Source organism: Tupaia chinensis, unplaced genomic scaffold (assembly GCF_000334495.1).
Source record: "Tupaia chinensis unplaced genomic scaffold, TupChi_1.0 Scaffold000634_1, whole genome shotgun sequence".
Lineage (NCBI taxonomy): Eukaryota > Metazoa > Chordata > Mammalia > Scandentia > Tupaiidae > Tupaia > Tupaia belangeri.
The window spans coordinates 3,282,425-3,299,276 of NW_006160154.1; the positions used below are offsets into that span (position 1 = coordinate 3,282,425).

At 38.8% G+C, this 16,852-nt stretch overlaps 1 protein-coding gene and 1 long non-coding RNA gene across 2 annotated transcripts in view; one reads left to right on the forward strand and one right to left on the reverse strand.

The window, feature by feature from the left end:
- LOC114009832 (uncharacterized) overlaps positions 1 to 14,525 on the forward strand; it is a 24,007-nt gene extending 9,482 nt beyond the window's left edge. The window contains exons 2-3 of the long non-coding RNA XR_003551230.1: positions 10,900 to 11,077; positions 14,142 to 14,525. This is a non-coding gene — a long non-coding RNA (uncharacterized LOC114009832). The remainder of the gene's footprint in view (positions 1 to 10,899; positions 11,078 to 14,141) is intronic.
- The window catches only part of SACS (sacsin molecular chaperone), an 85,870-nt gene that overhangs the window by 56,373 nt on the left and 12,645 nt on the right, over positions 1 to 16,852 (reverse strand). The window contains exon 2 of the mRNA XM_027776157.1: positions 14,519 to 15,018. Coding sequence (XP_027631958.1) covers positions 14,519 to 14,538 — 20 coding nt within the window. The 5' untranslated portion in view covers positions 14,539 to 15,018. The remainder of the gene's footprint in view (positions 1 to 14,518; positions 15,019 to 16,852) is intronic.

Genomic DNA, 16,852 nt, shown 5'->3' on the forward strand with positions numbered 1-16,852 from the left:
CCGAGATACTTTCTTTCTTTAATAGGGTTTCCTGGGACTCTCACCAAGGCTTTATGTCTCAATCATAACAGCAACTACCTTCCCTGGTTGATTTTAATTTAAAAATAAATCTGAATTTTGCTTTCTCTCATTACATTTATACCCAAGTACAGTGCAGAGCTCAGCTCCCAGTCAGATCTACCCATCATGTCATATCATGGTTCTTCTTCTACCTAGACTACATTACATGAGAAAGCTCTCACTCCAAAGTAGCCCCTGTATTCCCTTTTGTCCCTTTTCATATTTATGTATGTAAGTGTTTACAAACAGAATTGATTTTTTTCCCACCTCTTTAAACCTTTAGAAAGGGTGATGCATACTGAGTAACTATCACCAGCACTATCATTCCATTGGTCATGGTAGTGTCCCTTAATCACTGATTGCTTCTTCATTCAGGAAGGCAACTAAAAGGGATTCTTTGCACCCAACATGTCTCTCAACTATGTTTATAATTTATTTTTAATTTTTTCAAAGGGTATACACTGAGGAGAAATTAGGGGGAGAAGGGGATGAGAAAGCATCCCACCATGAAGCATGGTTATGCCACAATCCTTTCTCTTCCATTTCTTCCTTCTTTTGGGATTTTGGGCATGCATACACCTAACCAGAATGTTTTTCAACCTGCCAGGTCCAGAACTCAAACCACACAAGCAACCATGTGGGTTCCAGTCACCTTAACCAACAGGCCACTGGTTGGCCCATATGTTTATTTACCACCAGATAAAAGTGTTCCTCAAAAAGTTCGTGGAAAATACATATTATGAAAAACTATGGCTAAATTTCAAATAAAATGTTACCCAAATAAATTTGTACTTTAATCCCTTTTTCCCATAAACGTTTTAAAGTCCCTGCATGCATGCCAAATCCTTCACATCAATACTATCATAGTTGATTCCTAGACAAACCTGCAAAAGAGACATTATCATCTATAATTATAAATCAGGATTCAGAACCCAGAGAAGGTAAATAATTTAAAGTTTCCTTACAACTCTAAGTGTTAGGATTAGAACCCAAAATGTCATTCAGTTTCTCCTTTTTGCACTGCTCCCAACTTTGAAGTAAAGAAACTGAAATCAACACTTGGCTCGAGATGATAAAAGTCAGGGTCAGCTCTCGTTAGGGCCAACAGTACACTACATTCTCTTCTGAGGGCCAATCAAGCGCATGGCAATCCCACAGACACAGACCGGCTGAATGTAGGGAGCATGAAGCCTTCACACACACATGCTAGAAATATGGAGGATACATATGAATAGAGATACATACTGTCAGCAAAAAGAGTATGATCTTGCAATTATCTACTTTTATTCAGCTAATTTTAGTCAATTGAGTTACTCATCTAAAAATACACTCCCCTTTACTTAGTTTTGAAGTGGTGTCTTAAATAGAATCCCTAGACTAGAAGTGCTTAAACTGGCATCCTTTGGTTAGAAGTAATTGAGACAGGGACCAGCAGTTAGCATAATGGCTATATCGCTGGACTCCCATGTAGTCGATCGTGGTTCGAGTCCCGGACCTGGTGGCTTAAACTCACGCTGGGCGCATGTGCATGTGTGCCTAAGATCCCAAGAGGAGAAAGGAGGAGAAGGGATTGCGGCATGCCCATCCCCACTGGAGGATGATTTCTCGCTTTCTGTCTCTCTGTCTCTCTCTGTCTTTCTGGCAAGTGCATGCACCCTATACATCTAAAAAAAAAAAAGAAGAAAGAAGAAATTGAGACACATGAGTTTATTTAAGAATGTTTTTCAACCTGCCAGGTCCAGAACTCAAACCACACAAGCAACCATGTGGGTTCCAGTCACCTTAACCAACAGGCCACTGGTTGGCCCATATGTTTATTTACCACCAGATAAAAGTGTTCCTCAAAAAGTTCGTGGAAAATACATATTATGAAAAACTATGGCTAAATTTCAAATAAAATGTTACCCAAATAAATTTGTACTTTAATCCCTTTTTCCCATAAACGTTTTAAAGTCCCTGCATGCATGCCAAATCCTTCACATCAATACTATCATAGTTGATTCCTAGACAAACCTGCAAAAGAGACATTATCATCTATAATTATAAATCAGGATTCAGAACCCAGAGAAGGTAAATAATTTAAAGTTTCCTTACAACTCTAAGTGTTAGGATTAGAACCCAAAATGTCATTCAGTTTCTCCTTTTTGCACTGCTCCCAACTTTGAAGTAAAGAAACTGAAATCAACACTTGGCTCGAGATGATAAAAGTCAGGGTCAGCTCTCGTTAGGGCCAACAGTACACTACATTCTCTTCTGAGGGCCAATCAAGCGCATGGCAATCCCACAGACACAGACCGGCTGGATGTAGGGAGCATGAAGCCTTCACACACACATGCTAGAAATATGGAGGATACATATGAATAGAGATACATACTGTCAGCAAAAAGAGTATGATCTTGCAATTATCTACTTTTATTCAGCTAATTTTAGTCAATTGAGTTACTCATCTAAAAATACACTCCCCTTTACTTAGTTTTGAAGTGGTGTCTTAAATAGAATCCCTAGACTAGAAGTGCTTAAACTGGCATCCTTTGGTTAGAAGTAATTGAGACAGGGACCAGCAGTTAGCATAATGGCTATATCGCTGGACTCCCATGTAGTCGATCGTGGTTCGAGTCCCGGACCTGGTGGCTTAAACTCACGCTGGGCGCATGTGCATGTGTGCCTAAGATCCCAAGAGGAGAAAGGAGGAGAAGGGATTGCGGCATGCCCATCCCCACTGGAGGATGATTTCTCGCTTTCTGTCTCTCTGTCTCTCTCTGTCTTTCTGGCAAGTGCATGCACCCTATACATCTAAAAAAAAAAAAGAAGAAGAAGTAATTGAGACACATGAGTTTATTTATAAAAAATAAATGGAAATCTTCATTTGCAGTCATACTTAATTTTTTAAAATACAAAAATATTTCTAGGTTATATTCCTTAAAGGTTTTTAAAAATTTTAAAAAGTTCTTATTTATCTCACTTCTAAATCTGGATTTGGAGCAATATTGTCAGAGAGCAGTTTAAAGGGTTATCATTATTTTATTTCTATAAAAGCCAATGCCACAACATCTTAGAGAGATGAATCATAAAACCATGTCCACAAAATTACAGATCTGTGAACTTATGAAAAATAGCACTTTGTTTTTTCTTGCTTCTTCTTAAAAGAGGAGCATGCTACAGTCTTCCTCATATAGAAGTGATTATAAATGGTTACACACATTTTCTGTCTTGTAGAACAATTACAGTAGTTGGCAGGCATCCACTACTGGAGGGGACACAAAGAAAACGTCAGTTAGAAATAGGTCAGGGGAGTTTTTAAAGAAAAATTGGGAATGGATCCACAAAAGAACCAAAATGACTGGATGTTACACAATTATTACAATTGAACAGAAGCTTCATTTGTTAAAAGTCTACATTTTGCTTCTTTTCCAAATCATTTTGAATTTTCTTTCGTGATAGAATTTCACTGGATAAATTAGTTATAAAATGGAAAAAGAAGATTTCTACTTAGTCACTGATTATAAAAAGGAGTGTTTTTGAAGAAACAAGGAGAAAATTTTTAAATAGGGAAAGCAAATGATAACATTCCAATGTATATGTTACTCCCAAAGCTAAATCTAGACAAATCATATCACTCTTCACCATTACTATAATCTTTATAAATATAATGGGTAAGTAATATACATTAAAAACTCTTCAATTAGAAAAAATATTTAGGGGGACCAGCAGTTAGCCTAATGGCTATGTCGCTGGACTCTCATGTCGTCGACCACAGTTCAAGTCCTAGACCGAGTGGCTGAAACTCACGCCGGGTGCATGTGCATGCATGCCCAAGATCCGAAGAGGAGAATGGAGGAGAAGGGATTGCAGTGTGGCCATCCCCCCTGGGGGGTGATTTCTCGCTTTCTGTCTCTCTGTCTCTCTCTGTCTTCCTGGCGAGCTCACACACCCTATAGCAAAAAGCTCTCCAAAAAAAAAAGAAAGAAAAAATATTTAGGATTGGGACCAGCAGGTGGCATAGTGTTTAAGGTGTTGTACACTCCCACATGGCTGACCATGGTTCTAGTCCCGGACCTGGTGGCTTGCTTTCTTTCTCACTTTCTCCCTCTGTCTCTCATCAAATTAAAATAAATGAATGAATAAATAAAATTAAATAAATTTTTTTTAAAAAAAAGAAAAATATCTAAGAAGAGAGAATGTTGCTCAGAAAATATATTTTTAGGGAACTAGCAGTTAGTGTAATGGCTATGTCGCTGGACTCCCACGTAGTCGACCGCGGTTCGCGTCCCCGACCCGGTGGCCTAAAACTCACGCCGGGCGCGTGTGCGTGTGTGCCCAAGATCCCGAGAGGAGAATGGAGGAGAAGGGATTGCAGCGTGACTATCCCCCTGGGGGGTGATTTCTCGCTTTCTGTCTGTCTCTTCATCTGTCTGGAGACTGCACACACTCTATAGCAAAAAAACCTCTCCAAAAAAAAAAAGAAAACATATTTTTAGATTCACTGTTAATTAAAGTCATAAAAACTATATGTTCACTTTTTCTATTTTCTGAGTATGTTCTATCTTTAGTTTAAATAATCTGAAGATATTATAGGTACAAAATATGACAACTTCAAAAACGTTCATGGAAAAATGGAATACAAATATGAGTTTATTTTGAAAATCATACTGTCTTTTCATAACACACATTTTTCATGATCTTTTTGCAGACAACTCCTTACACCTAAATATTCCAAGAAATGAATTTTGGTCATTCTCAGCAAACCCTCTACCTAACCATCCAGTCAGATCCCAGTCTAGATGATAAATATATTTTGGATTTTCTTCCTCTTGTTAGTACTGGCTCAGGTCCTTACCCTATCTCATTCAGACCACTACATCAGGGTCTCAACTGTTTTCACTACCTTCCAGTCCCTTTCTCTCCAGTGAATCCTTCATACTGCCACTGAGTTACAGAATTACAACCAAAAGTTACTAAATCTCTCAGCGGTGAAGATGTTCGGTACTTCAAGTTACCTGCATGATAAAGTCCAAACACTCCAAAGACAGGCTTACCTTCCCAGCCTCGTCTCCTGTCCTTCCTTCCTGAACAGCTCCCACCCCAGCTCTATAGACATGCTCATGATTTTGTGCTTTTCTGTGCACATTATTCTGCAAATTCTTTTTCTTCCTACAGCATCTGCCTTCTCATTACATGCTCCATTTTTTACCCATGTCACTCAAATGTCACTTCTATTATGAAGCCTTCTCTCTGTATCCCACACTACTTAAGGAAAAAATGGAAATGAGTCCATGACAAACAAAGCTTGTGTCTTCTTTCTCACACTCTCTTAACACTTGGTATAACTATCTATCCCACACTGCTCCATATCGCTTAAAACATGTATTACATGTGAGTGGCCCCCTATAGAGACTGCGAACCTCTGAAGAGCAGGAAACGGGTTAGACAGTTGTGAGACAGTAAAACACATCACTCCGAGAGGCTGGCCCACATGGGAAGATCCCAGAATCATATTTAAAGACCTCACTGAGTACATCCTGTATCCATGTGCCCATGATCTGGGGCTGGCTGAGGCTAGAAGTAGATTGAGACACAAATGCCCTGCTGAGGGTACTGTTTCTTTCTCTCCCTCCCTCTCTCTCATTCACTTACTCTTTCACTCATGGAAGAAATAAATATATAAGCTTTTTTTAAAAAAGAAAGAAAGAAAGAAAGGAAGGAAGGAAGGAAGGAAGGAAGGAAGGAAGGAAGGAAGGAAGGAAGGAAGGAAGGAAGAAAGAAAGAAAGAAAGAAAGAAAGAAAGAAAGAAAGAAAGAAAGAAAGAAAGAAAGAAAAAAGAAAAGAAAAGAAAAGAAAAGAAAAGAAAAGAAAAGAAAAGAAAAGAAAAGAAAAGAAAAGAAAGAACAAGAAACTGGTCTCTATACCCCTGTCCACACCACACTCTCTCCCCAACCCCAGAGGTTTGCACAGAACCTGGTAACTGCCTATGGGCAAAAGAGGGCTAAGATGAGCAAGAAGGATCATTGCAAACTCTTTCTCTAGAGAGTTGGGAACAGGCTAGAACTTCCACCTTAAATCATGTCATGGGAGGATATTGATACTAAGTTACTAAGTGCACAAGTGGGTGCTGGAAACACTCCCTCACATTTCAGGAGGTAGCCATAAAAGACAGCAGAGATGGGAAGACTCCAACAACACTATTGAGAGTCTGCTCATCCATCAGTGCCCAGACAGAAAAGCAGAAGCTTTCCCTAGTCCAGCCAATGCAAAGACTCACTTTCTGAACATTTTCAGTACTTAATTTCCACTCCTCTGATCATGGAGGAATGAACTGCATTTACTCATAAACTATTGAAACTCCCTCTTAATAACAATCCCTCACATGTCATTCTATGTTCTGCATCACTCCTCCAAGTCTGTGAACTCAGGGGTGTTCACATGTTTGAATTCCCATGCTCATTCCCTATATTCACTTTGCTACCCTTGTACAAATTTAAATTAGGGGAAATAAATTGGGCTTCTTAACTAACCCCCCCCCGCCCGAAAGTTTAACTGTTTCTTTCAAGAGAAAGAGAAACTGAGAGAGCCAGCAGGTAGTGTGGAGGTTAAGGCGACCAATTGCACATGGCCAACTGAACAGTTCAAGTTCCAGACCCAGTGTTTGAAAAACATGCCAGGCTGTGTCTTTGTGCCCCCAAAATTCCAGGAGAATGGAAGACAAGGGACTGAAGCATGATCATCCCCCCTGGAGGGTGATTTCTCACTTTATCTCTCATTCTCTCTATCTCTCTTTGGCAAACATATGTGTCCTATAGCAAAGCTAAAAAAGAGAGAGAGAGAAGCAAGTACCCTTAACAGGGTCTCATGCTACAGTCCCTCCTTTGCCTTCCACAGCCTTCCTAGCCAGCCAGGATCAAGGGCATGCTGGCCCAGCACCTACAGGTCAGCCCAGGAACTGAACCTGTGGTCTCCCATATGGACACAGCATTGTTTGAGCAATGCATTACTGCTGAGTCATGTTATAAGAAATTGATAATACACTAATCTGAAAAATATGAGTCTTTCTCCATTTTTCTTTCCTTTTTTCTTTAACAATTCTCTTATCGGGAAGATATCAATAAACTAGAATGGAACGGAACTGATTTAGCCTTTCATAGCAGACGCCAAAACCATTTTCAAAGCAAGAAAAGAGATGCCCTCCTTCGCTACACATTAATTTTAAAAAGATAATCTTTTTAAAAGCAAAGTCCAAAGGGAAGGTGGGATTAGACCGTGGAGTATCAAAAGATAAAAAGAATTGATTGTATTGGCATGAGATTTAAAAGTTTATTTCTCCAAATTGTTTGCATTTACTGAGTACTTACTAGTCTACGGGCTCCACTCCAGAACTGGAAGACCCCTTAGAGAAAAACTGGTCCCTCTGGTCACCTTAAAGATTTTTTTCAGTCTTCATATATGGCTGATATTAATATATTTATCTATGAAGATACCATTTTTCTGTGTAAGGTGATGCTTTGAAGTTCAGTGGCACAACTTATGAGAAGGATATCTGGCATTCACCCAGTGGATAGCATGGTTCAGAAAACTGATCTTCTTTAGAAAGAACTTATAATTTAATTTGTCCCTTAAGTTTAAATCCACTTAAGTGACTTTTTAATTGTGAGAAATAATATCTATAAAAACCAACCTTTCTGTAACATAAGACAGCCCATAAGAAAAGTTAAAAATTGGAAAATGTTGGTTACTCCTTGTTAATGACTTTAAAATGAAAATAGCTCCCCAGTAATCAGGCATGGTTTACATGGTCAACTGACTGGACACAAAAGGTGAAAGACAACCTAATCCATGGGAAAGCCACTTTATGAATCAAAGCAATGGGCTGCAGATCCCTGACCTAACTCGTCGTGCAGACTTCACTAGATGACTGAGTTGAGAACCATTATGGCATTTACTTTAAAAGTGCATAGAAACAATTCCCTATATTATTATAAGGGATAAACATTATGAACAACCTCTTATTATAACATGCTCTATGGAGCCAAAGAATATGATGTTACGGTAATATGAATAGGTCGTAGAGAAAGTCATGACGCATTTTTGCACAGAAAGTCATAGATAAACATATTATGACTTTCCCCGATGATCTAATAGATAGTAAAATATGGGCATACAGATAACACATGGAGTATCTGCCTTTTCTGGTGACCTTGGTTCGTGGTCTGTAGGCAGAAAGAAATCATCACTTGCCTCTGCACATACACAATATCTGCAAAGTGCATGCACTCCTTGCCAACGTCTATCCTCTCCAAGTTTAAAAATATCTGATTCTGTAACTCAACTGAACCAGCCTGAGCTAAGCTTTCCCTAATTAAAAAGGGACTATGTATACATATGAGGAGTAGGTAGTACTTTAAAGGACATATTTTCTTTTGCTCTCCATGCAAGCAAAGGAGCAAATAAATTACAGTGTTAGAAATCCATTGGTTATCAAAAAAGTCATGTGTATTTTTCTATGCAAAAATGTGTCCTGACTTTTCCGATGGCCCAATACTTTTAGGGTTTTTGTAATTTTTTTTGGAAAGGTTTTTGCTGTAGGGCATGTGTGCTCGCCAGAAAAACAGAGAAAGAGAAAGAGAAAGTGAGAAATCACCCCCCAAGGGGAATGGCCACAGCACAATCCCTTCTCCTCCATTCTCCTCTAAGGATTGTGGACACACACACACATACCCACCCAGAATGAGTTTAAGTGACCCTGGTGGGGTCCAGGACTCAAACCGCAGTCAACTTCATGGGAGTCCAGAGACATAGCCATTACACCATCTGCTGGAACTTAGCCATAATTTTTTTCAAACCTAAGAAGTATACTTCCATTCTTTTTTTTTTTTTTTTTTTTGGGGTATAAAGGGAATGGAGTTTTTTTTTTTTTTCTTTTTGGTGTATAAAGGAAATGGAGAAGGGAATTTTTTTTTTCTTTTGGAGAGGATTTTTCTATAGGGCATGTGCACTCAACAGAAAGACAGAGAGAGACAGAGAGACAAAAAGTGAGAAATCACCCCCTGGGGAGATGGCTTTGCCACAATCCCTTCTCCTCCATTCTCCTCTCGGCATCTTGGGAACGCACACGCGCCTGGCATGAGTTTAAGCCACACGGTCCAGGACTCGAACTGCAATCGACTACATGGGAGTCCAATGACATAGCTATTACGCCAACTGCTGGTCCCCAGAACATTTTAATTTTACATCACAATGTCAAATTGTTAGACTGCACCTACTTATACCATAGGTCACAATAATAGACAACCACTTTTAAGTGGTTTTTTCTGATTTTTTTATATTTTCTACAAGATTTCAAAGGGCTTTTTTTTTTTCCCTGTTCACTCTACTAGGGTTTACAAATTATTCTTTCTATAGAATCTATTTACTTAGGTATGAACTGTTACAGGTTTGAAATTGTGTTTGGTTCTGAAAGTAATTAGTGTTTTATGTCTCTGCTATTTTTCTTATAACCCCTGCTTTAAATCATAATGTACTAGAAATAAGAGTAATTTAAATTAAAAGTTCACAAAAAAACATTTTTCCCTACTGCTTAATTAAAGAAAAAAAAAAAAAACCTGAGTCAGTTTGGTTCTAAATGATCATTTCTATATGAGATTCTCTACCCTGCCTCCACCCCAGGAGATTCAGTAAATGAGATCATCTAAAATCCTCATGTTTTATGCATTCATAGCTTTGGCAAGAATGGGCCAAAACACACATATGAGAGACTGTCATCAAGAGGGCTGTTTGATAGTTAATGAGTAAATGTAGCTCTAGTAAAATGGAAGCTGTAGCTGGAGCCCACAGCAGGGAAACCAAATCTGCTGACCCAGCCTTTTCATCCCCACTTGACAAGGGCCACCAACTGTCAGATAGCTTGATGCTTTTTGGTTATTCATTTTTTTAAAAGATACTGTGAGCTATTCCTCTGGATTCTACCCAAGCCCTCTCTTCCCATCTTGTGTTTTCTATTTGATGCTGGAGACATTCTATAAGCCCCTCTCTGCACAAGATCATAGTATACCTGGGCACATTGACGTAGTGGCAAGAAGAAGAGTCCCCCAAACCAACCAAGAGGGTTTAGACAGACAGTTTGGTAACTAACCACTCATTCGGCTGGGACGGTGGCAAGTGGCACCTATTCTCTGACACCTACACAGTGACAGATACTGTGGGGTGTGGCAGTGATTCCCACACTAGAGAACACGATGCTATGATGGCTAGACTTCCTGCTAGCTGCCAGAGGACAGAGTCATACGGGGACCCTTTTTTAGGCATGCACTCACTGTCAGGTATAGCATCAGTGTTTTACATTCATGATCGCTAATCTAACGTTATTGTCGGTATTACTTTTTCCCACATTATGGATAAAGTAACTGATGCAAGGCCTCAAGACTAGCATGGCAAGACTGAGATTTGAACCAAGTATGTCTGGCTCAAAAAGTGTATACTCTTTCCATTATGCAATGTGTCTTCTCTTCGAGCAGGTGGAGGATATTTGTTGAGTTTGTTTTGTTTTGTTTGGATGCAGAGGTATCTAAGGGAAAGAGGAAGGAGGGAGGCATAGAAGGGACAGGACTGGCACCACCTTCCCCTCACACGGCCACACAGGAAGGACTGAATGTAAGCCTTGGAGAACATGAGATAAAGCCACAGCATTCATGGAAGACCAGGCAGAGCTGAGTTTGTGCAGCACTGTCTCCAGTTAGCACAGGTTTGAGGAGAAGCCTTATATCTAGCATCTCCACCCCAGCCACAGGCTTCAGTTGCTTCGGGTTCCAGGGGTCTATTAGATGCATAGGAGGAAATAATATTTTACAGAGGGCACCAGCCGCAGAAGTCATACAAGGCCCTGGACCAAGAGGCTCAAGTGGAAAAAACATGAGTAAACTTGCTCCGAAGCCCTGTGAAACATCCCAAGCCCTGAGGACATCCAGAAATAGCTTGGGAAATTTTAAGCAGACAAGAGGAACATGAAGGCTAAGGACATGTCAAGCAGGTGAAGGTTCGGAGCCATGGAGATGTGGGCATAAATATTATTAAATTAATTTTATTTATATTCATGAACTCCTGAAACTTAGGTGCTATGTAATAAGTGCTATTCCACTTGTTTCTTCCTTGCACTCTGGCTCTGTTTCTGGGTTCCTGCCACAAGATCATGGCTCCAAGCCTGAATTCTCTCTTGTCCCTCATCAGATGTGTTGGGGTGTGTGCACTTGCCAGGGAGAGATGGAGAGAGGAAAAGTGAAAAATAACCCTTCAGGGGTTGATGACCACACCACAATCCTTTCTCCTTCATTCTCCTCCCAGGATTTTGGGCATGCACACACACATGCCTCATGTGATTTTTTTAGCCGCTGGGTCCAGGACTTGAAACATGGTCGCCCATGTGGCAATCTAGTGCCTTAACTACCAGGCCACCTACCGGCCCATTTTGCTTTATATTTTTAGAAGATACCTGACTTCTTTTTTCCCCTTTTCATGCCAGAGACCAAGTGCATGAGAGAAACAGAAAAAAAAGAACCCCCCAAATAGGGTCTAGTCATGCCACAACTTTTTTCCTCCAGTTCTCCATCTTATTAGCATCCTGGGCACACAGGTCCACCTGGCATATTTTTTAAAGCCAGTGGTGCCAGGACTCAAACTCTGATTGGGCAGGTGGGATCCAACTTCCTCTGCATAGTGCTTAACTATTGCACTACAAGGCTGGCCCCAGATGCCTGGCTTGTTGAAATATCTAGCAAATAGACTCTACTTCCAAGTCTCAACAGATGCGTCAACCGGTTCTTAATGAACAAAAGACAATCACGTGAGAAATGTACTTAACATGGTTCAGAGAAAAAGAAGTGTCTTCTTAAACAGGAAGGACTAAAATAGACCCCTACTTTAATCAAACTTCAGAAGGCTCCTGTGAGCCCTCTTTCTGACCAGGCCTCATCCTTGGGCTCTGTCTGTGGCCTGCCTAGCCCAAGGCAGCAACCATCCTGCTAAGCCAGTTTACAAAGAATCTCCTCACTCTTGCTATCCAATCACCTTCAATATCTGATCAAATTCCTCATCCTTGACCCTTGATACCGATCACCAAAGCATGCCACTTTAGCAAGTCCCCCCACTTCTGATGTCGCCTCATAATAATTTTCCATCCACTGACCCATTCACTGTGCTCAGTGGCTATAAATCCCCAGTTGTCTTTGCTGTTTATAGAGTTGACACCATTCTCTCTCTTCTATTGCAATAGTCTTGACATCTATTAAAATAGTCTCCCTTACCATTTTAACAAGCTTCAGAATAATTTTTTTCTTTAACAAACTCTATAATCTTGTCCAAGTCAAGTGACCTCAGTTTGCTCATTTATCAAACAAAACCTACCCATAAAAGAGATTCTCAAACATTTCCATCAGCCTGAATCAGTCCCAAGCAGGCCATGTCCCTAAGCACACCGTAGATAAAACTGTTTCCTCAGAATCCTCAGGGGCCATTTCCCCAAATCTGATGAAGCCCTGGAATCTCTCTGCTCTTTGTACTGACACTCACTGATGCTCCAGTACCTTCCTGGAAGCAATGGAGAAAGAGCCAGACCCAAGGAAGCCTTCAACAAGTGAGAGTCTTTCAGTCACAACTTTCAGCTTAAAATGTCAGACAAATATATTCAATAATACACCTGCTTTTATTTTATCATATAAATAGTATTTTAGGTTTCTTATCAGATAAATCATTTAACTTATTTCCCCGAAATATTTACATAAAGCCAGGCTGGGAAGCTCCTATATGTTAAATCTGTGACTCCACGTCTCCATCCTCAAATACATCTATACACTTGGATAAACACACCCAGAGCTCCAGAAACCCAGATGGGATCCTAAAAACAAGGAGACCAGCAGACAATCAAATTTTACAAATTTATGGTCTTAGGTTTTACATGTCTTAATAACAAACTAAAAATCCCTTAAGAGTGACGTTTTGACTTCTGTATATTCACAAATGTTGCTATTACTTTAAGTCAATGGAAAATTCTAAGCTATAAAATTTTGTGAATTTTGGCAAAAACACACTCAACATTAATTCATACTTTTTTCTAGCTATAAATAGACTCTATCATCTAGTGATTACAAAGACAACATAATCTGTTGGTTTCTCAACATCTGTTAGATGCTTCAAACCAATCTTGGTTGTTGAAAATTTAGTATCAGTATCAATGAATCTATATAATCACTATTCATTAAAATAAATGTATAAATGAAATTACCTATAGCAAAGTGGTATCTATGTTCAAATTGATGAGTTGAATAAAAATGAATTCTCCTTTAATTTGAAAAACCATCTACTTCCAAAATAGGGAGGAAAGGAATTAACATAGAAGCACGTTAGATGGTTAAAAAAAAAAAATCCACAGAATTATTGTGAACAATATGTGTGATGATATATACATATATTTCTCTCAGGCTTAAACAATTTACATTCATCTCAGATGAATTTTCATAGCACTAAATAATCATATATTCTAACTGATCAATAAAAATCAAGCCCATAAAGTAATGTCACTACCCTTTTGCAGTCACATACTTAAATAATAATTAGTCACAAAATGATTCCTGATAAGCTAGGAGACAAATTCTCTTGAGAAAGTTACATTTGCTTCCTCTAAGAGGCAGTAAAAATTTTCAAAAAACCAAGGGAAAAAAATTGTGATTTTTTTCAATGTTTCAAATTTGGAAAGCCAAATTTGAAAAGTCTGTACATCTGTTGATATCATGGATCATAGGATACACCTTTCCTGGTCTCTATAGCACTAAAATTTCTATTTCAAATACAGTATTTGAATGCAGCAGTTAAAAGTAATGAAGGGTATTTTGTTATAACGCCTAAGAAAAAAAAGAAATGCACATAGAAATTTAAGGCACAATGATAAATATACTTAAATATATTTTTGCATAAATATATTTTAAGTCTATGAAATATATGCTCATAGTGATAAAACTTGAGGAAAAATATGAGGATTATCTTTTACTGTTATTGTTTATAAAGAAAAAGTAAGAGTGGTTTTTCTCTATCTCCTTTCTCAGGTTATTCTACATTATTCCAGATACTTCACAGTATTTACTTTATGTTTTCCAAATAAATGTATGACCAGTGAGAGAAATGAATACATACATTCTACAAAGAAGAAAATGGGATACCTCTAGTCAACTCCCCATTATAACAGCCACACCAGGAAACAGAAAACCCAAAACACTGTCTAGACAAATGTGAAGGAATTTATTTCCAGCCGCTGGCTTGAGATGTTTCGTGTTCACTTTCAGTTAGAACTGAAGTATATACTCACTCTTACCTCTAAAGAGCGTTCATTTGTTTCTGCTTGCCTATGCTTCATTTAGAAAACCCAACAATTCCAAAAACCTCAGTGCAAATTATTGTCATTTAAAATGTTAACTCATTTTACCTATTCTCCTTGATCTCCATTATCACTTCTTCTGGAATATTTGTCTGTGAGAACCATGAAAGTATTTTTCTTTCTTCTGCGTAAGTCTTTTGTTCGTGTGTTCTTTAAATACGCGTCCCCAGTTCAGCTCCTTTGGGCCAGTGGAAAGTCTGTTTTCCCCTCAGCGTCCATTCTTCATCTGATGTCAGGAAACATTGTTGTGTTTTGTGTTTGTGTTCTCCAGTCTGCTAATGGCTGCCTTTTGATCCAGAAACCTGTACACGTTCTGCAGGTCAAGCAATTTTGATTTGCTAAGGGTTTTTGGCTTTTCCCCAAAGCAAAATAAATTTCTTTTCATTGGAGACTCTTTCGTATTTCTTTTTGAAAGTGTCAGGGGAAGTTGTAGAAATTCTTGGACTCAGTCTGTCTCACCCTCATCTCAGCAGGTGTAAAACATTCACTGGTGAGAGGTTTTCTGCTTGTTTTGGTGATACGGGCATCTTGGCCTCACTTCTGTGATACTGAAAGAAAAGAACAAGGCAGGGTAAAGAAAGGAGTAAGGGAAGGTCCTCAAAGTAAATGCACTAAAAATGTAATTCCCCATGGAAGATAGCCGTGGTCCTTACTCCAGTGAGTTTCTAATTATAAACTGCAGCTAGCACTCCAGCTCTGCCAAGCAGCATGGCATTTCTCCGACTCACAACAAGACATGCACCCAACAGATGCACATGTGGAACTAGACATGCCTGACTCCAAAATAAAAACCTATCTACTTAACAACATAGTTCCATGTTCTTTTTCTTTCCCTGGTCTCTTGCAAGTACAAATACAGGAGGACTTCAGAAAAGCTTGTGAGGATGTGTATCATGAAAAATTTTTTACTCTAAGGTTTTTCCCTTAGGAAGCATGTGCTTACCAGAGAAAGGCAGAGAGAGAGACAGTGAAAGGAAAAGTGAGCAATCGCTCCCCAGAAGGGGTGGCCATACCACAATGCCTTCTCCATTCTTCTCCTGGGATTTTGGGCACACACGTACAAGTGCCTCACATGATTTTGAAGTCACTGTATCCAGGACTCAAACCACAGTCAGCCATATAGGAGTCCAGTGCCTTAACCATGCCACTTGCTGGCCCCATAAACTCCTATTTTAATTCCGTATTTCTACAAACATTTTGAAGTACCTAGGTGCTTCACCTCACATGATTATAAAATTCTTTATAAATTGGTTTTTTGAAATGGACAGAAGAAGAGAAAGGGAATTGCTAATATGTCAAGGAAACTTGACACAGGAAGGAAAATAACTTTATTTAAGCTCACCCAACTAGGAAGTGATGAATTGCAAACTGGAAAACTAGCTCCTTTTATTTATTCAGTTTATTCATTTCTTCCATGAGGAGAGAAAGACAAATAGAAAGAGAAAGAAAGACAGGTACCCTGAACAGAGTCTTCACACTGCAGTCCACCCACACCTCTACCAGCTTGGGTCATTGGTATGCATGCCTGGCATGTTTGAGGAGGTCCCAGGTCACAAACATAAGACCTCCCCAAGTGGGTCCAGTAGATTCCCACTATGCCATCACCTAGCCACTGACCTCTATTTTTGTTTCCCAAAAAGTTCCATTATGGAGAAAAATAATATAGGAATAATCATCTAAGCTATACTGATAAAATATTGCTTTTGGGTGTTCAGGAAAACTCTAGAAAATAACTCAAAGCTCACTGTAAACTCTTTTCTGAAACACTGACCCAATAACTTGTTATAATTGAAAATGTTACCAGGTATTATGAGTGAGCTTCATTAAAGCAAATTAAACCAAAATCTCATCATTCTTTTGAGTAAAATCATGTATTATAAAATTTGGATTGCTATGCATCAAGGTTTAGAAAAATTATAGAGTTAAATTAAGAATTTAAGAATTTAAATTAAGGGATTACATTACCAAGAAGATGGGAGCATTCTGAGTGATAATAGATTTCTTTTAATTGAACTGCTCAATTTGAAATGTTTAGGTTAAGAGAGGTTATGTATAATAAAGTGGAAGATTAGGGTCAATTTCTCTATTTGCAAAACAGAGAAATTGGAATAAGTGTGCTCAGTTACTCACACCTCTTAAGATCTACAATTCCAGACAAGTATACATTTTTGTAAACTCATCAATGATTCTGAGGAAAGGAACTAATCCAAATATGCCTTTTAAATATTATTTTGGAAATTAAAATGTCATTTTAAATATAACCATAAAATTTGAATGTTGTGGAAGGGCTGCAGGTTTTGTTTGAACTTTTATGAGTGAAGAAGAGATTCCAAGGGGAAATCTGGAATTGATTGTACATGAAGCAAGGCCTCCAGGGCTCTG